General features: G+C 36.5%; 3 protein-coding genes across 9 annotated transcripts in view; 1 reads left to right on the forward strand and 2 right to left on the reverse strand.

Moving 5' to 3' along the window:
- The window catches only part of LOC109429300 (E3 ubiquitin-protein transferase MAEA), a 331826-nt gene that overhangs the window by 55085 nt on the left and 249806 nt on the right, over positions 1-26935 (reverse strand). The gene's annotated exons all lie outside the window — the stretch shown is intronic.
- Positions 1-26935, forward strand: part of LOC109429301 (C-terminal-binding protein) — a 377738-nt gene that overhangs the window by 13234 nt on the left and 337569 nt on the right. The gene's annotated exons all lie outside the window — the stretch shown is intronic.
- LOC134283972 (C-terminal-binding protein-like) lies at positions 565-26163 on the reverse strand. Of its 3 annotated transcripts, none has more exons than XM_062846814.1 (6): positions 25837-26163; positions 25508-25768; positions 7101-7232; positions 5455-5662; positions 4339-4506; positions 565-1756 (listed from the first exon to the last, which is right to left on the reverse strand). In XM_062846814.1, exons 1-6 carry the CDS (start codon positions 26113-26115, stop codon positions 1692-1694), a joined length of 1113 nt encoding a protein of 370 aa, XP_062702798.1. In that variant the 5' UTR covers positions 26116-26163; the 3' UTR covers positions 565-1691. The 3 variants fall into 3 exon arrangements, with proteins under 3 accessions (XP_062702798.1, XP_062702799.1, XP_062702797.1); XM_062846815.1 differs by having other exon boundaries at positions 4339-4476; positions 7092-7232; positions 25837-26162; XM_062846813.1 differs by having other exon boundaries at positions 7092-7232; positions 25837-26162.

A 26935-nucleotide genomic window follows, 5' to 3' on the forward strand; every position in this document is an offset into this window, starting at 1 on the left:
ACCTGTTGAAATCGATTATCAAAGTTTCTTTTGTCGATGATGGGTATAAGTTCTTTTAGTCATAAAAACTCATACCACTTTAATGTTTATGCACACCTTTTTATTTAGGCCTATCGCAGAAAGTCCAATTATTTTTTACCGAGGCAGGCTTGATAATCCTCCTCGAAATCAAAAGAGTTTTGCAACATGCTCTAGAGCAGTGTTTTGCTTTTGCCTCGTCGCGAGGGAGCGAACGAACCCCAAACAGAGAGGCAATAAAAACTGAGCGAGGAAGAGGGGAACGAAAAAAGAGCCGATGATTATTTCGGGTTTTTGAGTGCGATTTTCGCCTCGAGAGTCTTTCTTTGTATGGGAGTGGAACTCGCGAGAGCTTTTTGAGTGTGCGTGGACGTGAGAAACACAACAAGCAATTATGAGTGTTGGACGAACTCCTTGCTGCGCGGCAAGCTCGCGCTCGGTGTTGTTGAGGATTTGCGTTGTGATTTCTGAGTTTTATTTTCACTCCTCAGAAAATCAACAAAATCGCTTCCTCATTTTCTCGCGAGGGAGTTTCTGTCAAGCCTGTACCGAGGGCCTAGTAGAGCTTAAGCCGAATTGTCGGCCTGCATTTTTCTTACATATTGGCAGCTTTCATAGGTTTATTGGTTATTTAAAAAAAAATATTTCCCTTAGACTAGCCAAAACCAGTGTTGGAAATACTCACTTGCAAGAGTTATACTCACATGCTACTATCTCAGTTCAGAAGCATGTTACCAAAAAACGGTCAAGGACATTTTACATTGTAGTTTTATCTAAAATTTTTCGAAAAGTAAGAATCGCACACGCATAGGGAAGTGGAAGCATCTCGGCAGGGCCCCTGTTTTGGGCACTTTTCTGCTATAACTCAGCCAATTTTCAACCAATTAACACAATTTTTGGAACAAGGTGAGAAACGTATAGTAGCCTAGCCATGTACAAAATTTCAAGTCAATTGGTTTGGAATTGACTGAGTTATAACGAAGAGTGTCCAAAATACCGGCCACTGTTCAAGTGGCTCTCTACCCTAACAAAGTCGTGAGAGAACTGTGAGCGCGAAGTGAGTATAAGTTATACATACTCACGTCTCTTTCACGACTTTGGTATGCGTGTGTGATCTTTACTTTATTCGGCAAACTTTTAGATAGAACTGCAATGTAAAAGTCCTTCAAAAACCGTTTTTTAACAGCATGTTTTGTTTTTGAACTGAGATAAAAGCAAAGTGTTACTCTTTGCAAGTGAGTATTCCCAACACTGGCGAAAACCGTGCCCTAGAGGTTCACATTGATGCGTGGATTGCCGTTTGGTAAGCAAGTTGATTGTGCAGAGAAAAATGAGAGAAAACAAATAGAAAGATACAAAGGGACGAGCTAGGGATTGAACCCAGGGCAAGTAAACTAAAAAGATTTAAAGCAATAGAAAAGTATTGCCAGTTTTGCACTCAGATATTTTATTTTCTCTTTTTCTCTCAAGTACCCATTTTCCGGAAAACAAACTAATAAATTCAACTAGAAAAAAAATGACAAAAATTTGCGCACCTACCTCAGAGTTAGTTTTGCCCCGGCGGTGCCATCGGTCAACAAACACCAGGGATGAGAGATGATTCTATGGGTGTGTGTTTGTGTGTGTATGTAGGTGGTGGTGGTGGTGGTAGGTGGGTGTAGGTGAATTGTTCATTAACGGAAATTGTGCTTGTTTTGGGCATTAAAAGCTACGGTTCCGTAATCAAGTGCATCAATATCTAAAAGCGGCGCAGCGGGCGTTTCGGTGTGGCGGCGCGGGAGAGAAAGAGAAGAGAGAAAAATAGAAGAAAAGCAATAATGAACGGCGTTAGTTTTGTTTTGTTTTTGACAATAGGCCAGAACGGTACAAATGTTTGTGGGCATCAAACTTTAAAATGTTTAGATCAATAAATGAGAAGTCCATATCGAGGACTACAGAATTGTTATTTTGCAATAGGGGATTGGATCAGCAAATATATTGAATACCTCATTCATTTTTAGAGTGTTTCTACAGTGTTCTTGAGCCCATATAGCCACACCTATAAAAGCGTGGGTTACCAGCATCACTATGCTGACGGGTTCGATTCCCGGTTGGCCCCAGAACTTTTCGTAAAGGAAATTCCCTTAACTTACTTGGGCATTAAATACAGAGTAACTTCGTGCCAACCAAACGATATACATACACTTAGAAAATGGTCATTGGCAGAGGAAGCTCTCAGATCATAACCGTGGAAGTGCTAATAGAACACTAAGCTGCTTCACGCCTTTGTTCCAGTAACGTACATACTGTTGAACTACATTTTTTACTAAGTAGAACTTAATCAAAATAATAGGGATGCCATATAGGCAACACCAACCATCAACTATCAACTATCTTCGTATCTGGTCATATGGTATCAACACAGAAGGCTGAACCAAACATTTCGTATGAACCATACCACTGCAATCCTTATTTGATTGCGTCTATCAAACCAATTGTAATATACAATCGAGTTAAATACTTTCCAACTATGTATTTGCATCCTGTGATAAATAGGAGTTTCGATCTCAACTGTAAGGTCGTCTTCAGTGTCTCGTACTTGACTCGAGTCAAGTATGGAGTCTAACTACAAGCGAGGGTGAATTGTTTATAGAATACCGAGACTTACTCTTGCACTCCGCATACCTAGGCACCGAACCGTATTTGTTGCTGGCGACTTTTTTTGTATGCGGCGAGAGCTCGATTCGGTCGCACACTCAAGCGACTAACTGCGCCGATGAAACGCAACTACGGTACACATGTCTATGAAGGCAAGCGTGTAGATATATTGTCATTTAAGCCGAATGAGAGTTGAAATTGCAAAAAAAAATCATGATGCGGGCTCGGATTCTGTTTGACTTTCTATTCCGCAAAACCTGTTCTGTGGTTTAGTTGGTAAAAGCACCGATCAAGCGAATACAGAGTCGTGGATTCAAATCCCACCAGAACGCGATTTTTTTTCACAATTTCATCTCTCAATTTGCCAATCAATTGACGTACTGTTTCTTATAATTTTCATATTTTTGTCAAATACGTTCCGACTGATACTTGCTAGTAAAGGGCAACATAGACATGTGTACAGCGTAACGGTTACGAAATTCCACAAAGTGGTGACAAAGCTCCCCCGTGGGAGCATCTACAAACACGGAACAATTCCCTAATCGGTGCTTGACGTGGTGTTGAGATGAGACGCCGGTTCCCAAGAATTTGTTAAATTCAACTGGTTATTTTTGGAGATATGCCATGACTCTGCGTGCGATCTTAATTATGACACCACATAAATCTGCGATGTTGACAAGAACACATGCTCGAGGCACGTTAGTTTTCCATTTAATTTTTACTGAAAGTAGTAAAGGCCAGGTGCTCCTCGAAAGTAAGATTCTGAACCAGAACAAAAAGAACTGAAATCTACAAAGACTGGTCCCAAACATGATTTGATTTCAGCAGGAAAATTGTATCACAAATCTCAGTTTATCTAAAATTTTGCATTGCTCGGTAGCAATGTCCAACTCACTTTTAAAATTGATATAATTCCCAGTCGAACAAACCACTCTTTCAAAATAATCTCAACCCATCCCAAGTACACAAATCACCTAGTGCGATCGATTGTCATCTTCCAGTAGTAGAGCAACAACCTCTGATAACAACAACTGCGTGCGTGTTTTTGCAACTCAAAATCTGCCATCGAAAGTTAGTTTCACATCAGCATAAAACAACTGTGAGAATGATATTGATTTTCTCGTAAATTTTTGATCAACATCTCCCGAAGGCAGAATTTGAATTGGAGTCATGTGTGTTTCGTATTGGTGGATTGGTGGTTGGTTGGTTGGTAGTAATGTGTGAGGGTGAGAAACTAAAAAAAGTGAAACGGAAACATTACTATTTCACGTGAAAAACGAACAATAGGAGAACTAAAAGGTATTCCCCTCTGGTGCAGTAAAATAATCCTTTCACATGCATATCAAGTGTATACTGTAACAGAAAATTGACATCTAATAATCAATAGACATGCTAAATTACTAAGAAAATTAAAAACAAATGAAACTATCGAAAAAAGAAAGGTATAAAAAATAAATAGGAAAATAATAATGAAAACCAAGAGACCGTAAACTCAAAGGACAATAAAGAACCAGGAAAGGAATACATGTGTCAGAAGAAAGGAAACCAGGAAAACAATAACAGGACTAAAACACACTTTTAACAACCACACAGTTCGTTTCAAGATTCGTGTTGCTTCACTCAGTTTTCGTTTTCGTTGTTTCTGTTAACATACCGATTTGCTGACCATAGAATGTTGTATACCTTGTGGTGGTGGCGCTGTGACAGCGGAGACAGGTGGTACGGCGACTGACGGTGGCGGGGGTCCACTGGGCGGCCCGTGCGGTCCAGAACTGAGCGGTAACTCGAGCGGCGTTGTACTATGTGCTTGCTGTAATCCACCTGAATAATAATGGCCGCCATTTTTACCAGCTATAAGTTTTGTTTTGGTTTTGGTTTTAATGGTTTAAGTGCTAGGTTCAACACATTCCCATCGAAGGCAATCAACTGGGTCGGATGCTTTTTGCTTCGATGAGAGTGTTGAGGAATTGACCGCGGCGATTGTGTGACATTTGCTGGTAAAATTTTCCCCTGGAGACTATTTCCCGGAAATACAGGACACACCGATTGAATCTATTCAATTCAAGCAATAATAACAGTTATTTTACTTATTTAGATGAATGCAACAACTTTTATAATCGAGCTTTTGTTAAAATAATCAATTACCTATTGATCTGCAATCAATTTCTTACACAGAGATCCCTTGACAATATTGGTTCAACTACAACTACTTTTGTTCAAGTTTGTTTTGTTCAAAGAAACTAATAATCTATGTAAACACTCCAAATGCACTGAAGCACAGAATACACTATTTACATGCAGGGATGGGAACACTCACTTCGAAAGAGTTACATTCACTTAGTACTTTCTCAGTTCAAAAGCATGCTATCAAAAAACAGTGTATGGAGCACTTTTACCTTGTGGTTTTATCTAAAACTTTGCCGAACACATCAAGGGTCGTATATGCATACCAAAGTCGTGAGAGGGCTATGAAGACGAGTCTCCATGAGGTGAATGCAAATTACACTCACCTCGTGGAGAGTTGCCTTGAACGCTCTGTCACGACTTTGGTATGCGTGTGCGACCCTTACTTTATTCGGGAATGTTTGAGATGAAATCACAAGGTAAAAGTGCTCCATACACTGTTTTTGATAGCATGCTTCTGAGATGAGAAAATAGCAAGTGAGTGTAACTCTTTCCAAGTGAGTGTTCCATCCCTGTTTACATGTCATTGATACAGTGTCGTTCATCCCGGGGAATAATCTCTCACTGAGCAACGTCACACAACCTACGCCGCGGTCAACTGGAACTTCTGCTTACTGTCTGAGTATCCTCCGGCACCGCCGCCCGTCGACGATCGTAGGAAGTATTCCTTGTTGACGCAGTTCCGGAGGCAGTCCGGAATATTGCCGATGATTGCCCGCCGGATTTCGCTGGCTGCCATCTCGCGCAGTTCGGTCGTAGCGGCCTCGCTGTAGAAGGCGGCATGGGGCGTACACAGCAGGTTGGGTGTGTCTTTCAGGGAACCCTGTTTTGTGTTTTTTTTTTGTGGGTTATGAGAAAACGAAACAAAAATGGGGGAAACGTTTTCATCAGATTCGTGGGGTTGTGAAACAATGCACAACTACAATGAAACCGAGGCAGCAGTTCTCAACCAGATGTTACTAACCGGGGGTTTGGTTTTTGTACCTTGATTGAGAAACACTGGCCACGGCGGTTGTTAGTGATGTTAGTCGCTCACTTGTTCTACTGACTTGATACTAGACTACTACTTTGAAATGTCCGAAAAATGATATGATTCGGTAGTTCGATTCTTGGTACGAGTAATTGTTTCATATTATAAAATTCATGAGCTTCAGAGAACATAACATTGAAAATTACATATAGAAAAAAAAAGTGTCATATAAATTTACACTTCGACGAGATTTGAACAGACGAGTCCGTGGGATTGGACCGACGCGCCAGCTGACTAAACCACAAATAACCTACGATTGCCAAATGAGCAGTTTCTGAGTTGAGTACCAAGAATCGCCCCGCCGCATGGAAACGTGTTAGATGTGTTACGCTGTTTAATGGTTAGGTTCGGGTTGTCACGGCAAGAGATCTGATCCCTTGGATCCCGGTCCTGGCTTTGAATGCCAAAGCAGTAAGAGCAATTCTTTGAATAAATGTTATAATACCTCTCAGGATTTGTCTATACTTGGCGTTTTTGTTTTCTTAAGTTTTTCTTATCGTTCCATGATTTTAATATAGAACTAAGAAATGCCATTTTTAACGATAAGCAAAAATACCAAATATGTAATGGTCTGAGGGCTATCATAAGCACTTTTCCATAGATTTGCTCCCATTTCCGTATGAAATGCACGAAATGAGGTGAAATGACGAATTTACTTTGCTGATGGCGACAATGTGAAACATTGATCGGTATATGTGTCTCAATTGATATGTTCGATATTAGTTACGAGACGAGCGTTCGGTTTCTCGATAAAATGAATTAAACGTTCAATCTAGAATAAATCTTTTGTCATTGACAAACATAGAGACCTCCGTTTGTTGGCCATAAAATACGTTCATTGTTGCATCTGCACAGATATGCTCGGGACATTTATGGCTAGTTTATCGACCATCACAAAACCGAAACTGATCGGCCAATTTAGAGAAGAAGTGGAATGCAAAAATCCGGAACCGTTGCACTTTTCAGCGAATTCGGCTGCTAACGGTAGGTATGTTTACACAATGTGGACAACAACAGTGTTGGAGAATTTTAGAAAACACGTCACACAAACGCACGCACACACGCACACAATCTGTTCAAACGAACATATGTGTACATGTGTGCGAGCGCGCACGTAACTCGGTGGGCGCGGGAAGAAAGAGAACGGAAAACCACAAACATAAACCACACAAACAGACAAATACATATAGAGGAAAATTTAGAATCTAAATAGTAAGTAAACCTGAAATACATTGAATGGCTCATTCTCATGAACATCGAGGGCGGCCGCCCGGATTCGGCCCTGTTTCAGTGCGAGGGCGAGCGCTTCGTCGTCCACCAGTCCGCCGCGGGCTGTGTTCACTAGAAATGCACCGGGTCTCATCTGGAATGGAAGAAAAAAGGAACGCGTTATTTAGCTATATTCACTTTGTAACAACGTGTCTGGTTTTAGAGATTTCACAATGATTTCAAATCAAAGGCTTTCAAAAACCACTAGGAGCGTTGTAATAAGCAGAGGAAGTTCTATAACATTCACTCGAAAATCATCTTCCAATTCTTCCCATAAAACCATTTCCCAGAATTTTAATTCCAAGTATTCTTTTCCACATGATGGAATATATGGGCCCTCTGCCTTTTGGGGAGAAGAGTTTTTTTTGCGGAATAGTTTTGCCGGGCAAGCTGCAGAATCTTCAGTGTTTGTACAGCATTTCCTCGAAAACCATTTGCCTGAAAACCATTTCCCAGAATTTCATATCTAAGAATAACTCATTCCCCAGAGAATCGTTTCCCAGAACTCGATTCCTCAAGAAATCTATACAGCCTCCTTTTAAGGCCCCTTAGCGTGTCATCGCCAAATGGCTTCTTCAAAATCATTGACCGAAATCAACTTTACACAACATTGCACCAATACATATTTGTAAAAAAACGACACTTATCTTATTCTATAAAATAATCAATTTCACGCGCGATATTCGGCATAAAAATGTATTCACACTACTTCAAATACAAGCCTCTTTACAAGTAATCACTCCTACTAAGCATTATTTCACTCGAAAGTAGAAATTTTTAACGATTTGTTTCGACCACACTCAACATGTGGTTGGCGGTGTTTACCACCCACCGCAGTACCAACGACGACGGCGGCAGCGCGGTGATGTTTTTTGGCGCGCACAATCATCGATCATTGCACGCAGTGATGTCGATCCTGCTGGCCAAAGCATCAATGAAATTGATCGAAATCAATTAAAAAATCCAGTCAAACACATTGGTTATGCGTCATAAAATCAAAAATAATTTGCGGGGTGATTATTTTTTAACTTTTTCACCACAATTGTTAATGAAATAAGCAAAGCATTATAATTTACGAAATATTCACCAAGCGGTCCGCCAGCACTGCTGTTGCAGCAAACATAAACAGTGGGAGAGCGTACCAAAATAATTCGATCATTTCTAGCTTGTTACATAAAAAATTTAACATTTTTCGTGACATTTGGATATGTTTCCTTGTTATTCATTGAAGTAGAGTAGTTTACTGCTTGAGTTGCTTTCAAATGATTCATATTCTCGAAATGTTTACATTGGAGGTACCGAGACAAAGAGGTGCTATTTTTGTTTGTTTGTTTATGGAATTGGTATAGAAAGGCTACACAACTACTATCGTGCTTGATGACTGTTTGGAATAAGAATCAAATAAGAAGAGCAAAATTTGAGCTGACACGCTAAGGGGCCTTAAAATTCCACAGGAATTTTCGGGGAAATATCTTTATGAAAAAGGACCTATTGTTGAAAGAGGTTTTCTGTCATTGAGATTTGCCAACCAGTGAGGAAGAAGCAAAACGCCGCCAAGAATCGAATACTAAACTAAGGGTCTCTTCCAATTGGAGAATTAAAATCAATTTTCACTTAAACTTGACAGTTTGATAATTATTTCCTTAGGAGAACTGTCAAGTTTAAGTGCCGAACTGTCAAATTTAAGTAAAAATAAATTTTAATTCGCCAATTGGAACAGACCCTTAACTGAGCAGAAGGGAAATAGATCCATCGCACGTAGCAAGAAACGACGGCACGAAGAGAGTGCACCCGAGCAAAGTCCAACATCAAAATGACAGCAAATTGATAACATTTTTTGTAATCTATATCAAATTGATGACAAGATTAAAAGCTTTGAACACTTTTCTATTATTTATATTTTAAATAAAAAGAACAACGAATTCAATTCTTGTTACAATCAGTATATTATTACAACAAAACGATAACTAATTATGTATTCAAGATTTTGTTTTCCGTCCATACTTTTCAAAGCACATTTATATCAAAATTTGTAAATTTGTTTTCATCGTTTTCATTTTACTGCAAATTGATTACTCAATATGTTTTCTCAGTTTTGTTTTCATTGTCTTAATACAGCATCATATTGCATACTCGTTTTGTTTTCAACTGATAAAAAACCAATATCTTATTGTGTTTTCAATTTGCTAGCACCGATAGCAAAACTAGTTTTCAACTTGATTTCAGGGGAACATTTTTCTGCCCTCGATTTCGATGTTTTAACCGTTAAAACGACCAAAACGATAGCAACGTGAGTAATCAAAATCAACGACATCACAACATCAAAATGAGTTTTCAATTTGCTATCAACCTTTGCACGGGCAGCGTGTGGCAGCGCAGGTAGCGTGAATCAGAATGATATGTTGAGATTTTTGCAATTGTGAACGGTGCGCGATATAAGATTACGTCAGTGCGTATCATGTGTCAGATTGGTTTTCGTGAAAACCGATCAACGAATGCTCAGTAGTTCACCCTGCGGAGGATCGTATATAAATTCTGGACAACAACTGGCAGGCCAACCATCTGTGCACCGCTTTTAAATTAGATACAATTTAGTGATAATAAATGAGTTTTGGCAGATTATGTCGATGCACGGCTTTCGGGCGAAACTAATTAGACTGATATGTGCAACGCTGTGTAAACCATCATAATTGACCACATAGATTGGTATTCTGAAATTTCGCACTTTGATGAAATCTCCGTGTGAATTTCAGAAGGAATCACTGCAAGAATGTCTTCCAGCTGTTCCGTAAGAATTTTCATAAGAATCTCTAGAAACATTTCTGAATGAATCAGAGGATTTCTCAAGAAATCCTTGGAGCAATTTCTGGAAGAGAAATGTCTTGAAAGAATATCCAAAGGAATGTGTAGAAATCTTGAGAATTTCCTTAATAATCTTTTGTAGAATTTCTAAAGCAAACCTTGGAGAAAATTTTTTAGAGAGATTTTGAGAAAACTTTGAAGGAGCTCTGAATCTCTTTTTCTTAATGTAATAAAATATATAAAGTATTTTTGAGAAAGTCCATGGACGGTTTTCTAGATGAATGCTTTAAAAAGTTCTGGAGAAGTTTCTGATCCCTGTTAGAATCTCTAAAGAAATCGTTGAAACAATCTCTGGGGCAATTTCTGCAGGAACCTCTACAGAAATTTTAGAAAAAAAACTGTGGAGGTATTCTTAGAGAAATTCCTGATGAAACCTAACGGAATTCCTTGATAATTTTAGAAAAACTCCTGCACAAGTGCTAGAAGATTTATTTTGAAATTTTTGAAGGGTGTCCTGGAGAAATGCCAAGAAATATTTCCTAATGAAGTTCCTGAAGCAATTCCTAAGAAACATTTGAGGAATGTCGCGACGAACGTCAGAAAGATTCCAAATAAATACCAGGATGAATTCATGAAGCAATCGCTGCAGGAGTGCCTGGGGAATCTTCTAGAGATTACCTGAAGCAATCCGAGCAACATTTTTTTTGAATCTCTTGGGATATTTCTAGAGGAATTCGTACAGAAATTCAATCGAAAGAGAAAAAAAAACTCATGGAAGAATTCATGGATACATTTCTGAAGGAATCCTTTATGGAATTTTGGAAAGCATTCCTGGACGAGTTTTTGAGGGAAACCTTGAGCAGTTCCTGGAGATAATTCTTGAAGAATACATATTAGGCCTGTCCACCTTTTCAAAAATGTTCTCTGATTCTCAAGTCCACCCTCATATTTTGATTGGCATCCTAAAAGAAGTAACTGGTCAAAATTTCAGCCAAATCCATTGAAATTAAGAGGTGCATTAAATCAATTTTGTGTTTTTCGACTATTTTTGAACTTCAAAAAATCATAACTACACTAAAACTTGTCAAAATTTAATTCTTTCGGCAGAAATTGAAAGCTACACTTGTTTGCTACAGCTTCTCCGAACAGCGTGTGCCAATAAAATTGAAGGAAACTTGTGTAATTATCACATTTGTAATCAGAAAATCCTTAAAAAGTGAGTGGATAACTGACACTGAGGAAGATTACAAGTGGTAGTCGAAATACGCGTATCTGTCAAAGGATAAGCAACATAGGGCGGAATTAAAAGGTACGAAACTGATTACACTCATTCATAGAGGGTATTCTGCTTAGAGGGTTCGAAAAGTCGGTACAAGAACTTAAAAAGTTGATTTTTTGATAGATTTTGTTCTTGAACACCCTAATAAGTTGGATTTTTCAAAACAGCATCATATTCTCCAATGTTTTTTGGTTATTTGCTTCTTTTACACCAATGCACAGTGGGACGAAATCAAAAAAAGTGGGACATGGGTATTTACTCAGAAACTATTGGATTTAGCGTTATGTGGTCTTCTACAATGTTTCTCCATTTTACAAGTACTTTATTTTGATGTAATAAAATTTCACTTAAGGGTAGTGTACACTTGGATAAAAAAATTAACTTTTTTATTTTACGTCAAAATTGAAAAATGTCTAAGACAACATTGTAGATAATGTATTTAGAAGAAACTTTGTCGAAGACCAAAAAATTCTATCTCGCAGTTTAACAAAGTTATAGGGCAAAAATGGTGTATATGTCCCTTAAAATCGGTTTTTCGAAATATATTTTTAGAATGAATTTTCCCAGTTTTCCAATGTTCAGGAAAGTTGTAGATACTGCAAAAATACACATTTTTTCTGAAGACAGCAAATGGCTATCTTTTCGTTTAAAAGACTTAGGAATGTTTTTCTTACTTTTTTATACCAACTTTAGGGGGATAGATCATACAGAATAGCGGCTATTAGCAGCTAATTTCCACGTTATGTTTTGCATGAACTTACACCCTTTCGATACATATGCAAAACATAACGGGATCGAGCGGGATTCACTACACTTTTTCAATTTATGTACCGTCGTTGGGGGTGAGAATGGGTCAAAAAAGGATACTCAAAGATTGTTTGTTAAATAACACATGCAGTTGAAGTTGGAATAACTTTTTATTTGGTATGTATACTCTTCTATATAGTAATGATAGTTTAGCAAGAAAGTATCACATTCTATAAATTGTCTACTAAACTACAAATGATTGAAAATTGACCCAATCTCACCCCTTAGAGGGGGTGAGAATGGGTCAAAGTATTCAAAGTCGACTATTTATGAATACAAGTTAATTTTATTGATCATATCTAGTAAACCTACTTAAAATACAATGTAACCATGACGAATAAAAACTTAGGTAATTTTTAAAAATGAATAATCCACCTAAAAGGGCTAATACAATCGAAAAAATGGTTGAAATTTGATAAAATAAAGTTTGTATGTTGTATCGCCATTTTTAGCCACCATAATCATCCTCATTTGAAGTTTCAACTTCCATGAGAGGAGGGGGGGATTACAATGAGGGAGAGATGCATTAAAATATTTATTGAAAAAAAAAACATAATATTTTTCGACGTTCGTCCGTCTTCCGAAATTTTGTCATGTTACCGGTTTTATGGCCCCGGTATTTCCTGGATGCCACTATCGTCTGGTAGTTTCACGATATTTCCTTAAAATTTAAAAAATGAGTGGAAAAGAAAAACGCTATCAAGTCTATTTTGTGGGCTTACGGTATTGCTGTACACTAAAGATTAGCTGATGATCAGAGGAGCTGTCAAAACGCATGGGTTTATTGTTATAAATGATTTTAGGCACTAAACGTATGAACACACTCGCTTGACACTCTTTCGATATGTTTTTGAAAAAAAAAACGTGCTTTTATGAAAATACGGTAAACATGGCACCACTCTAACGTCGAATGGGCACTGGATAACAAGTTGAATTTTTAGTTAAGGTTATGTGTACTCGATAACTTGCTTGACCCAATCTCACCCCCATTCTTAATATTTAGGCATAGGGTCGAAAATATTGAATTTTTAAATAAAAAGAGCAATGACAGCCCGCTTTTATCATTGCATCAACTAGGCTATACCTACAGCTAACCACTTATAAGAAAATTTAAGGTTAGGTACTTGTGTGAAACATTACGGAGGAGAAATTTTTTCAGAGTGATTTACTAGTAGTTTCATCATATAAGTTTAGCCACAAATTTAACAAAAAAACGATTATTGCTAAACATCTTATTCTGCATCATGACGTGTAAAATCATCTCCTCTTTGAAATAATATAAAGTTTTCAATATAAATTAGCGATAGTTGATGAGCTATTTCCAATTTTATGTTTCTCCGTTTTGACCCAATCTCACCCCCCAGACCCATTGTCACCCCCATCGACGGTATCTTGAGATTTTAACACAAATACCCCACTTAACAAACAGTATGTTTGAAAGATGATTTCAAAACATTTTTTTTATTTTGTATTTGATTAGTAAAGTTGTAGATGCATAGAAATACACTACCCGGCATAAGTATAGACCTACAAAAAATATTGCAGCAATATTGCATCACATTGACTGACCTCAATATCTTCAAATCCTGAGGACTTACAAAGATGCTGTCTTCAGCAAAGTTAATAAGCGCAAATAAGCAACAACTTTTCTGGAGGCGGTATTTTTGTTCGTGTTCTGGTTTTAGATATGTCGAGGTCAGTCAGTGAGTGTCAGAGTGTAATTTTTGAAAGTGATTTCAAACCAATCTAATATTCAAAGGACAGAGCTGTTTACTGTTTAGTTTAAGGTTGATTTGAAGGAGAAAAGTGATACATATATACATAGGGTAAATCGGGATAATTTCGCCACCCTAAGGAAAAATCAACAAAAGATGCAGAATGCAAGGTTTAAACTTCCGCACATCGTATGACCATAATGATTTTGATAATACTAAACTATATTGATGTGAAAATTTTAGTTAAATTGTGTTTACATGTCAAAGAACGATTTTTGGAAAAAGCTGTGTTTTTGGGTCGATTTTGAACCGACGGGGTAATATGAGCATCCGATTTTTGATGAAGAATTAATCCCACATAATGAAACACAAACGTAATATGCATCATTGTGCATCAAATCTTATAGTATCAACTTGAAATGTATGTATGTATGTAGGTAGCCACCATCCTAGCTTGAGTCTTGCTCTGCATGCAGTTCCACTTAACAGTAAAGATCAATTTCATTACCACCCTGACTTCAACATACCGCTGTATGAAGGGCCAAAAGGGGGTGTGGCGGACCCGTAAGTAGAGACACTTACGCGAAATCCGCGGGTTTAAGAGAATCTCCTTCCAGCAGTATGATCCAAAAGGGTGAATAATGAAATTTACATTACTTGTCAAGCTTTCTACGGGATGGTTTGTCACAAGAAGGGCGCGTCAAATCCATTGCAACTGTTGGGATAGAAGAACCCATCTACAAGGATGTTATAGTAACTTCTCACCACACTCCGGCTGGCAATCCACTCCGTCGTACAGTTACAACTTCAATGATGCCCTGATGCACCCTCCCAACCCCATACAGTTACATGATTATATAATAATTTACATATAATATTAAGGAAATTTATGATGAAATGTAATATAGTCAATAAATATAATAATAAATAATTAAAAATAATAATAAATATAATAATGAAATGTAATGTAATGTAGCGAAATGAAATAAGATATCAATTGTAGATGAAGTAAATGATTTTTTTTTCGGTGACGAAGCCTTTTACGTGCTAGATGATAGGGTAGAACATTATTAGAGTATCAAAATGTAAACACGATGAATTATATATACTCAATCACTGCAAAAAGGGCCAAAAGGGGGTGTAACGGACCCGTAAGTGGAGGAACTTACGCGAAATCCGCGGATTTATAAGAATCTCTTCCAACAGTATAATCCAACCGGGTGAATAATGAGATTCACATCACTTTTCAATCTTCCTACGGGATGGTTTGTCACAAGAAGGGCGCGTCAAATCCATTGCAAACCATCTACACGGATGTTACAGTTACTTCTTAACACACTCCGGTAGGCAACCACTCCATCGTACAGTTACAACTTCAATATTGCCCTCCCAACCTCATTTAGTTATATAGTCAAAAGTATAATTTATTATGATGAAATATAATATTGAAATATGGCATAGTCAATACAGTAACGAAATATAGTGCCATGAAATTTAATGTAGCGGACTGAAATAAAGTATCAATTTGTATATAATTTGAATTAGTATTATTTGTTGACGAGTCCTCTTATGACCTAGATGGTAGGGTAGAGAATTGTTACATTAATAAAATGTCAACGCTATAGCTAATATATAATCAATATTAAAATATAATTTAACATTCTTCCTGCATTAGTTGATGTTCACCCCGCTGACGTAGTGCCCGTTTAAGGATCAAAATGACCCAAATGCACGACTAAGTTAAAAGAATAAAGTTTTTTTTTTTTAAAAAAAAAAAGGTAATAAAATAAACATTAGTTATTTGAATTCAGCATATCGCTGAATAGAGGTCCAAACAGGGGGTGTGGCTGGTCCGTTAGTATAGGCGGCCGTCATTAACCAGTCATTTAACGACCTAAATGGTAGGGAAAACATTATAATAATATTGTCAACGAAAGATAATATATAGGCAAAAAGGGAATATTCATAATGCAATGGAATATATTATAGTATAATCAAAGGTAAGGGGTCGAACACAAATTACGTCACGCCCTTAGGGGGAGGGGGGTTTTGCACAACGTGACGACCCTTACAAAAAATATTGAGGTCCCATACAAAAAGTGTGACATAGGGGGGAGGGGGGTTGAAAAAGGTCGATTTTTGCGTGACATAATTTGTGTATCACCCCTAATATAAAATACATAATGATATAAATTATAATATAATGTGAAATGATATTTTGAACATATGTCATTTGACGACGAATAGCATTGTTACTGTTGTCTTTGAAGTATTGTAGTGCATAGTAGCCCTTGATAATGTATAATAAAAATATGTGAAATTCTAATCGACCTATTTATCTGCATATTAATTTGTATCCTTGTTATTATGTACAACAGTACAATGGAGTAAGACCTGTGGGATAAAAAGAATTTGTTTCCAGTTTGATATGATCAACAGGGTTAATTATTAAATCCGCTGCATTCGTTAAACATTCCTTGGCATGGTTTGTTAGAAAAGAGGTTCATGTCAACAAGTGTAAAATTAGCATCAGTTAAAAAACACAGAAATAAAAACCAAAAAAAAAAAAAAAAAACATCTCAGCTGTTCTGCCCTTAATCGTATCCGTCCCATGAAGTTAAAGAAACCAACTAAAAAAAATGTTATGCAAATTTTTTGGCTGCCAATCCACTCAACCGTCTTCATATAACTTTAATGCTGCCCTGTTGCACCTTGCTAACTCCTTAAAGTTGTGTGTACAATTAACTGATTATTATGAATATGATTAAATACAATATCAATATCGTATGTATGTATGTATGTATGTAATCAATTAAAATAATATTGAAATATAATGAAATATAATTGAAATATAATATTGAAATATAATACAATGCACCGAAACGAAAAAGTTTTGAGCTTGTTGATTATTTGAATGACTATTATTTGTATTAAAACATTATTATGTATGTTATTAAAATGTCAACGCGACTGGTGATTATTAAAGATGAATTATAATGAAGTGATATATAGTATAAGGCAATAAAAGGAAAAACATTGCAACTATTGGAATTTAACTTTTCAGGACGCGCGCCTGTTGGATACTAAAACTGCACGGTGCGCGAGGATTTTTGGCAGTGTTGTACTTTTTACAACGCGTCCTGAATCCATCTAGAAGTATGTTGTAGTGTCTTCTCTTTTAACTCGGGCTCGCCATCCACTCCATCGTCCGGATCATGTCCTGATGCACCGTTCTAACTTCATGTAGTTATATAGTCAATGATACTATTAATTATGAAGAAATAAAATAATAACATTAAAAGTAGCAAAATGAAAAAAAAAAAAATATCAATTTGAAGGAGTATCATTTGCTGGCGAATTGTTTACGGCCTAGAGGATGAGGTATAACATAATTATATTACTAATATCCACAAGATAGATGATAAATAATTAATAATGGAATATAATATAGTAAAATAGTATAATGCAATAACAAGTAATATAATATAATATCTTGAGGTGACATTAGATAGGTGATTATGAGCAATATTACTCGCCGACGAGTGGTATTATTTTCAATTAGGTTATTTGTATTAAAAGTGTAGTTTTATCAACCTTGAGAATGCATTATAAAAAGATATTAAATGACAACCAACAACTCTATCTGCGTATTAGATTTTGATAATAATTGAGTTGAGATGGCGTAAGATTTTGGCATTTTAATATGTATATGTAACTAAAAATATAGTAAACCTGAAATTTTATTTTTATATATGATTTAATTAGTAAAAATAAAAATAAAATATAATTTTGTGCAATATAGTCTAAAAAAATTGAATATTAGAATAAAATAGGAAAAAAAATATAGAGGAAAAAAGACGAACTTAGTATTTAACGCATATTTCACTTTCCCATTCCTTTTCTGTTACTCTATACTTAAATGTTTGTTGAAAATGTAATTAATCCCTTTTATTCTTTCCACCAAGTATTTCTATGATTTTTTTGAAAATTTAGTCATCTAAACAAGTAAAGTTAGGTCGAACGTAGACTGTTTAAAACAAAAGATGATAATTACGCAAGAAAAAATATGAACAAAAAGAAGAACATGTAAAATATTCCACCCTTTCACAGTCCGTTTCTTTATGATTGTAGTTTTATTGGAACTGATATTCACCCGTCCCCAATTATACTTATGATTTATGCACTCAACGCAAACTAATATCTATTCGGAATTTAGGTCGTATAAAACCATGAGTGTAGTAAAAGTTAATTAGTAAACAAAAATAATAATAATAAAATGAATTTAAATGATTTTCTTACCTTACCGATTATTTTGTTTTCCGCTCCATATACTTTCTTACCATCCACCTTGCGTTGAAAATGTATTATACCCCTCTAGTAATTAAGATAAGCCCTTACTGAATCCACTATGTACTAATTTGATTCATTTTTTTTTTTTTAATTTTCTTCAAACCCACCTCGTCAGAACCCACTCTCATTCACTGTCTCTTTCTTGATCCACCATTCACCTGTAGTCGTCAAAGGTCCCCTCTCTCCTCGCCTGTTTTTAACCACCTTTTTCCTCCTTTTCGCCAACCGACTGCTTATAGTATCAACTTGAAATATACAAAAAATAAATAAGTTTAAAAGCTATCTAAGGTATTTAAACAAGATGAGTCTTATGTGGTGTTTTTGGTCTGCTGTCGTTGGGGTAATTTGGCCAATGTTTTTGAAAATTATTTTTCTAATTTAATGAGAACTTCCAGTACATCGTTATAACGTCTCAATCAGTTGAATATGAAGCCGATATTAGATCTGCAAGGTGAAATTGCAGAAATTAATAGATTTTATGTGTTTTTCATGAGGTGCTCATATTGCCCCATTGGCCAAATTACCCCGACTACCCCTACATTTATTTGTTCAACATCACATTTAAGACAAGACATAATCAACAATAGTACGTCACAATACTCGGTTTGTGGCTGCCGCTCTCATCCTCGGTCGCGCCCAATGCTCGCTAGGTCACGCTCCACCTGGCCCTTTCATCGTGCTCTCAGTGATCTACACCTTCTTGTGCCAACCGCGGTGGTAGAAAAAATATTATCTTCAAATAACTGTTTTTTTTTAATTTGTCTTTATTCCTATTAGTTCTCAGGATTTGATGTTTTTTACATAATCGAGCTCTGCAATCTGGTCTATTTGGTAAAACCGTGTATTTTTGAGCATCTACAACTTTGCAGATCAAAGGCAAAATAAAAAAAATAAAATGAAAAAATCTTTTAAACATACTGTTTGTTAAGTGGGGTATTTGTGTTAAAATCTTACGATACATAAATTGAAAAAGTGTAGTGAATCCCGCTCGATCCCGTTGTGATTTGCCTATGTATCGAAAGGGTGTAAGTTCATGCAAAACATAACGTGGAAATTAGCTGCTAATAGTCGCTATTCTGTATGATCTATCCCCCTAAAGTTGGTATAAAAAAGTAAGAAAAACATTCCTAAGTATTTTAAACGAAAAGATAGCCATTTGATAGTATCTACAACTTTGCCGAACATTGGAAAACTGGGAAAATTCATTCTAAAAAGATATTTCGAAAAATCGATTTTAAGGGACATGTACACCATTTTTGCCTTATAACTTTATTAAACTGCGAGATAGAATTTTTGGTCTTCGACAAAGTTTCTTCTAAATACGTTATCTACAATGTTTTCTTAGACATTTTTTAATTTTGACGTAAAATAAAAAAGTTATTTTTTTTATCTAAGTGTATACCACCCTTAAGTGAAATTTTATTACATCAAAATAAAATACTTGTAAAATGCAGAAACATTGTAGAAGACCACATAACGCTAATTCCAATTGTTTCTGAGTAAATACCCATGTCCCACTTTTTTTGATTTCGTCCCACTGTGCAATGCTGTATGTAGGAGTTGAGCAAAAATTACTAAAATTCGTGAAAGCCAAATCTGCCGGTGGACGCATAAATGTCCCATGTGCAAAACAGACAATCGAGAAAATCGCATTCAAAGTTCGAAAAAAGTAAATTATCTCAACTACGAAGTATAAGTGCTGAATCGTGTTCTAACATCAACCAATTTTTAATTTGAGCACTATTTTTTGTTTTAGAACGATTTTATAGTTCCATAGGACTTCCAATGAAACGTGACGCTTATGCGTCCACTTTTAAGAATGTTACAAATCGGCCATGCATTTTTTCAACAATTTTCGGAACAAACTACCTATTTTTATATCCTCATATGATAGTACCCCACGATACATGGTCAGGGGCTGCAAAATCTCAATATTGTCAAAAATGCACATGGGACAATTATGCTTAAACCGGCAGAAATGTGGCCTGAAAACTAGCTTTTCGGGTGCAATCACGCTTTGGCGCGCAAAAAGTGGCATCGCGTAAGCACTGATATGATAGCCAACACCTGTCATCACGCTTGTTTGTTATCACCCGTAGTAGGGGGTAGCCAAGGCAAACTACAGTAAAACCTCCATGATTCGATATTGAAGGGACCATCGACTCAAGGAAATATCGAGTAGTGGAACAAAAATCCTTTGGGAAGCTTTTTGAAGGGACCATCATAGTAACCCAGATTTTTTTTTCAGTACCGTCGTACTTTTGAAATGCGGGGCTACTTTGGACACTTTTGAATATGGATTTTTTGAATTCAAAATATGGTTCAAATCTGTTTGATGTCTTAGGAACTATTATAAAGCAATAGTATTCCCTTCATTTGGTTGAAATTATTTTTCAAACAGACCGTTTATTGCTTGTCAGGACGCGAAAAAACATCGAATAAACCAATATAATATACATAACGTATCAGAACATTTGGTCTGTAGGCAGTGTTTCTACAGTTCATAAATTTCAAAGGGTTGATCAATTCATTCAAAATGTATCAACGTAGCATAAACAATCGAATATTTGTATCGTTATACGTTATAAATGACCGTTTTGCCCAAATAAAGGATTGATGGTCCCATTTTTCAGGCTATCTATATAGCAATATCACGCTGCTCATAATACCAAAGGTAGCACAGAACCATCTTAAAACGCATATTTTCATTGAAATTATGTATAATACAATATACTACAGTATTGGTACATCGTAGTTTTCCAAATAACCCTGGAATTTGAAATGCAGTTTTGTTATAGATAAAAATGTCCAAAGTAGCCCCCATCCGGTTCTATATGAGATGTGTCCGATTGGTGTATGAACACCTTTTTTGTTTATTGATGGATTTAGCTCAAATTTTGCATACATCCTACATACATACTCACAATTATTGTGTTTAAAAATTGCGGGAATTCATTCACTAGTCTGGGAGTTATAATGTCATAAAGTTGAAAAAAAATGAAAAAGTGTATAAAGAAGCCCCGCACGACGGTATGGAAAAATTTACCTCCATGAGTCGATATCGAGTCAAGGAACATCGACTAATGGAGGTTTGACTGTTCAAGGAAACAAAGCTACTACGTTCAGTACAATTTCGCGCCACAGCGTGATTGCCTCCAAAAAGCTAGTTTTTAGGCCATATTTGGCTTTTCTGAATTTTAATATTTTTTGCTCAACTCCTATACTACCCATGATCGCATATCAGTCCCATATTTGCTGGGTTTCCTATTCATATGGGACAATTATGCGATCATAGGCAGTATAGCATTGGTGTCAAAGAAGCAAATAACCAAAAAACGTTGGAGAATATGATGCTGTTTTAAAATATCACTCTTATTACGTATAGGGTGGGGCGGGGCAAGATGGGTCACCTAAGGATGGATCACCATAACTTTGTAAATACAAATCGTATTAGATTGTATTCGTCCGCTACTCTTTAATACACTAGTTAGCTATGCTAAAAGTTGATAAAAAGTTCATTAAATACAAAATATGATGTTAAACAAGCAGTTTTAAAAAGTGATCGATTTTGGGCCGTGAAAAAAAGGCGGGGCAAGATGGGTCACCTTTTAAGTAATTCACATTTTCTCAACGAAAAACGTCAAAATATAAGATTTGTTCTGCATTCATATATGCTCCATATCCATACTGAGTAAACAAAAGCTACTAGTAAACATTTTATAAATTTATTTGGAACTAGCTGTCCCGGCAAACTTTGTTTTGCCAAGCTGTGGTGGTTTGACAACAGTAGGGCTTAAAACAGCACCGCACTCTAGATTGGTTTTATTTCGATAATGTTGATTTTCTTCCCAGTTCATCAAAAATCAGTACTTTATCAATGTTCTTACTTTCTTAGTTGATTTTCGTAACTTTTTGTACATATAAACACAGCCACTACGAATACGAACCGAACCGTGCAAGAGTCATGCTGATCGGTTCATCCGTTCTTGAGTTTTGTTGCCTCAAAGGAACTTCAAACTCATTTTTATATATATAGATGTAAAAAACTTTACGATATGAGTGGTCCTAAAGCGACTTGAAAATCGATGTTTTCACTAAAAAATTATCATAATTTTATGTTATAATTTTGAGCGCTCATTCCGCTTGATTGAAGTCATTTATGAGATAGTCTTGTAACAAAAAATAAATAACTTTTCAATGCTCCAAAAATACGTTCAAAATTAAAGGTGACCCATCTTGCCCCGCGGCCGTTTATATGGAGATTAGGGTAAGGGAGGTATTTTGGACCCCTTTAGGAAGTGGATGAACGATTCAGCGAAAAAAGAAGGTTCCCACTTCAAAATATGGATAATTTCAGTAGGCATTACGTAGAGCAACATGTTTTCTGTCGAAAAAGGCCAAACAGAACTCAAAATTGTTGTAGTAAATACAAGAAATATCAAAACTCCTGAAGGTTCTCGGGCTTCTATTTTGGACCACCTGATTTTATTTTGGACCACCAAGTGCACATATTTTGGCCCACCGAATTAAACTTCAATTGATTCATGAAATGAAAGCCACCACAGCAAAAATTGAAAAATAGTTAAAACTACGTGAAGTTTACATCTTTTCTATTCATTTTTTGAGGCATGGAACGTTTAAAAATTACGTAACGGTAAAAAATTATGATATTTTGTTGTAATTGCCAGTTTTTACGCATTGTTGTATGATGTTTCATAAAAAAATGTGACGCAAAACGTGTATTTATTAACTATTGCATGACGTCAGTCACCATGTATAAATTACGCAACGCTTAATAGGAAGTGTGAAAGTCTAGTGATTTTGCTAAATATAAAGGCGTTCCACACGTATTGTAATGAGTGGAAAGGCCATCAAAAATAAAGTAATTTGAATGATACCTAAATTGCCAAACATACATTAGATAACACATTGTCTCAGTCATCAACTGATTGCCGAGAAGGACAACTTTTCTAAACTGGATGACTAAACACCTGAAAATTTCAACTTGTCGACTAGTTGTTAGGACACAAATCGAATCCAAATTTTTAACTTGGCGAAAAGTTGTTAGAACAAATCGAACCCACAACAATCTCATTGTAAAATAAACGTTTAACAAACCAGATCACGGGAGGTCCCAACTTATTCTATTTATCTGTTTTTAGAGTACATTACATTGGCATGAATATTTTCTCCCTTTAGAAGGAACTGGAGAGATGGATCTGACAGGTGGTCCAAAATATGTCCACATCTGATTATGTTGAACATATTTTGGCCATACCTCAAACCACTATTTTAGTCAATATTATCGCTCCACCGAGGTTAAGAACAGTTTATTTTAAGTTCTTACAAGGCCCTAACTACATTCACATGAAATAAATATTTATTTGTGAAATTTAATACCTCTTCGATGCCGACTACAAATTTGTCACCTTCTTTGTTTTTGGTGCTTTTCCGTGCGTTTCATTGGAAGTGAAAACATTTTCTCTATTTTTGATACTGAAGAGCATATTTAACTGACATTCAAAATAAAGGTCATCACATAATTGAATACTTTTCGTGTTCCAGTAAAAAAATACCAAGATTTAGTAGAGATTGTGTGATAAATATAATAAATCTCCCAAGGTGGGCCAAAATACCTGCCCGGTCCAAAATACCTCCACTACCCTATATGGGATGTATCGCATAAGAAAAATGGCTAAAATCCATTTTATTTTTTATTTCCAATGAGAGTGAATAATTTTTCAATCAATGCCCCAAGCTTTTGTATATTCACGCTGGTCATCTAACAAAATTATTAACATAATCAAAACATGAGTAATGCGCCCGAAAATGGCACTGACCCATCTTGCCCCGCGACCCATCTTGCCCCGCCTCACCCTATTAGTAAAAAATCATCTTTTTAAGTTTTTTCTGATTACAAATGTGATAATTACACATGTTTCCTTCAATTTTATTGGCACACGTTGTTCGGAGAAGTTGTAGCAAACAAGTGTAGCTTTCTGCCGAAAGAATTAAGTTTTGACAAGTTTTAGTGTATTTATGATTTTTTGAAATTCAAAAATAGTCGAAAAACACAAAATTGATTTGATGCACCTCTTAATTTCAATGGATTTGGCTGAAATTTTGACCAGTTACTTCTTTTGGGATGCCAATCAAAATATGGGGGTGGACTTGAGAATCAGAGAACATTTTTGAAAAGATGGACAGGCCTAATACATATACATGGAGCACTAGATTCCACCCCCTCCATACAAATTCCATTTTTTAAAGTATGAAGTGTCGAATATTAGAGCAGAATTTTAAGGGGGCGAAGTCTGGTGTTTTAACCCTATATCTTTGTAGAAATTCTTGGAAAATATCTAAAGTTCCGGCAAAAGCTCTAGAGGAATTTCCTAGAAGCATACCTGGAGGAATTTCCGAAGAAGTTTCTGGAGAAATTCCCGGAAGAATCCCTATGAGGATTTCTGAATGAATCCCTAAAGGGGATTCAGGAGAAATTCCTGGAGAAGATTCTCTTGAAATTTCTGATAAAATCGCTGGGCAATGTCTAACGTAATCCCTATTTGATGTTCTAAATGAATCTCTGGCAGGGGTGGGGGAATGAGAGCGCAAGTCAGTCCAAAGCCGATGATAAGGAGGGGTAATGGCTGAATAGTCTTTGCTGACCACATAAACGCCATGGGATAGGAAAAGGGTATTTTGGTGTGGGATTAGGGTGTTGATACAGACTTGACAATATCAATGCTATTCAGATGCAAAATAATTTTAAGGCTCAATAGTGAATCGCATACCTTCCAAAGCCAAAAAAACAGAGATGGCCGAAAAAAAGTCTACGTAGTTTATGGACAGCGCCTAGTGGAAATACCTCTGAAGGAATTCAAAGAAAAATGTCTAGAACTATTACTGGAGGGATTCCCGAAAAATGCCAAAGAATAATTCCTAGAGCAATTTCGAAAAGAATTTCTAAAATGTGAACTTTTTGAAGGAAACTCTGAACCAACCCCTTAATACTCCTTTTTTAAGTAATTTCTGAAGGATTATTTAAAGGAATTTTGAAGAAATGCCAAAGAATAATTCCTAGAACAAATTCTGAAATCATCTTCAAATGAGTTTTTAAAGGATACCCAGAAAAATTTCTGCTAGAATTCCTGAAGAATATTCTGAATATTTCTTAACCTTCCGTAATTCCCGCGATTGGCCACCACTGCCAGCACCACGCTAATGCTGAGCAAAAAAGCGAGATTTTTTCAACGTGTTGTACAAAATACAACAGCGCTATCTCTCGAGGGTTAATTCTCAATTCTAGATTTTTTATTTCTAACTAAAACAGTCCCTCTGTATTCCCAAATAAAAAAAACTCGAAAACAACTTATTACTCAGTGGTTTGTACGTATACTAAAAAGATAATTCACTCACCTGTTTAAGCGTGAACTCGTTAATTAAGTGATGATTATGTTCATTTAATGTACAGTGTAACGACACGCAGTCTGAGTGGAATAGCAGCTCTTGCAGGGTGTAGACGCGGTTCAGGCCGAGCGATTTCTCGATTCCGTCCGGCAGGTAGGGATCGTAGAAACTCACGTTGAAACCGAACACCTTCGCCCGGAGCGCCACCGCACTGCCTATTCTGCCCAAACCGACCAACCCCAGGGTATCTCCTCGTATTCTTGCACAGCCCTAAAAAATGGAACGATAAGCGAGTTAGTTAATTTGTACCTCGAACCTAGAAAGCGAGCTAGACAAACCTGCGCTGCGTCCCGCACTTGTTCTGGTCCTGTGAATTTTTTGCCTTCTCGAACCATGTTCGCTAGCCAGTACGTCCGCCGGTAGAGGTTCAGGATCAGACAGATGGTGGTATCGGCGACTTCCTCGACGCCATAGCCGGGCACATTACACACGGCGATGCCCAGCTCGCCGGCGGCTTTCACGTCGATGTTGTCGACACCGCTGCCGATGCGGACGATTATCCGTAACGCTTTGAACTTTTCCAGATCTTCTTTTGTGAGGATGATTGTGTGCCACATTAGCGCGCCCACCGCTTCGTTTAATACCTGCGGAATAGAGATTAAATGGCGGAAATTACTAAACTGTTAAGATATATGTGTATGCAATAATATGAATAGAGTACATGTGTATTTTTGGCTAGATCGTTTCTAATAGTCTATAAATAATAGGTATGGATAAACAATAATCGGTATCTGCGCATTTTGCAATAAGCTTTTAATTTAATGTGGTTTTATTTACTGCTTACGTGTTACCCGGAAATAATCGATGAAGGAATCTCGGAAGGAGTCTTTGAAGGAATCCTGGATGCAATCCCGGAAAGAATCTATTAAGATATCTCGGGATATTGTCGAATGAATCAAAAGAGAAAACTCGAAAAGAAATATGAAGGAGTTATGAATGAAGGAATACCTAAAATAATCTTTAGAAGTAATCCTTGGCAGAATTTCCTGAACAAATCGTCAGAAGAATCCCGTATGAGAAAAAAAATTCTGGAAGAAACCCAAAAGGGTCCGTTGAGAAATCACAAGAGGAATTTAAGCAGCAATCCCGGGAGAAGAAATCTCGGGAATAATCCCTGAAGAAATGTTTGAAAAAGTGACAAAAAAATTCCGGGAGGAACCTCGAAAGAATACCGGGATAAATTAATTAAAGAATCATAAAAAAAAAATCTAAAGGAATACTCGATAGGATCCAGGATGAATCTCCGAAGGGAGACCTAAATGAATCCTGAAAAGTGGCCGAAAGGAATCTCGGGAGCATTCAATGGAGAGATCTCGGAAGAAATCCTAAAAGGACATCAAGGAATCATCCTTGGAAGAATCTCTGAATGAATGTCGA

This window comes from Aedes albopictus, chromosome 1 (genome assembly GCF_035046485.1).
Source record: "Aedes albopictus strain Foshan chromosome 1, AalbF5, whole genome shotgun sequence".
In the NCBI taxonomy this organism is placed as follows: domain Eukaryota; kingdom Metazoa; phylum Arthropoda; class Insecta; order Diptera; family Culicidae; genus Aedes; species Aedes albopictus.

What these genes read in the sequence shown, in the direction of transcription:
- LOC134283972 (XM_062846813.1), bottom strand. Translation starts at nt 26,115, where the DNA reads ATGTGGCACACAATCATCCTCACAAAAGAAGATCTGGAAAAGTTCAAA. An exon ending in TGCCGGAGGATACTCAGACA is followed by an intron (nt 4,507 to 5,454) that starts GTAAGCAGAAGT and finishes CAAAACTTATAG; the next exon opens with CTGGTAAAAATGGCGGCCAT. An exon ending in CACAGCGCCACCACCACAAG is followed by an intron (nt 1,757 to 4,338) that starts GTATACAACATT and finishes CGCCGCTTTTAG; the next exon opens with ATATTGATGCACTTGATTAC.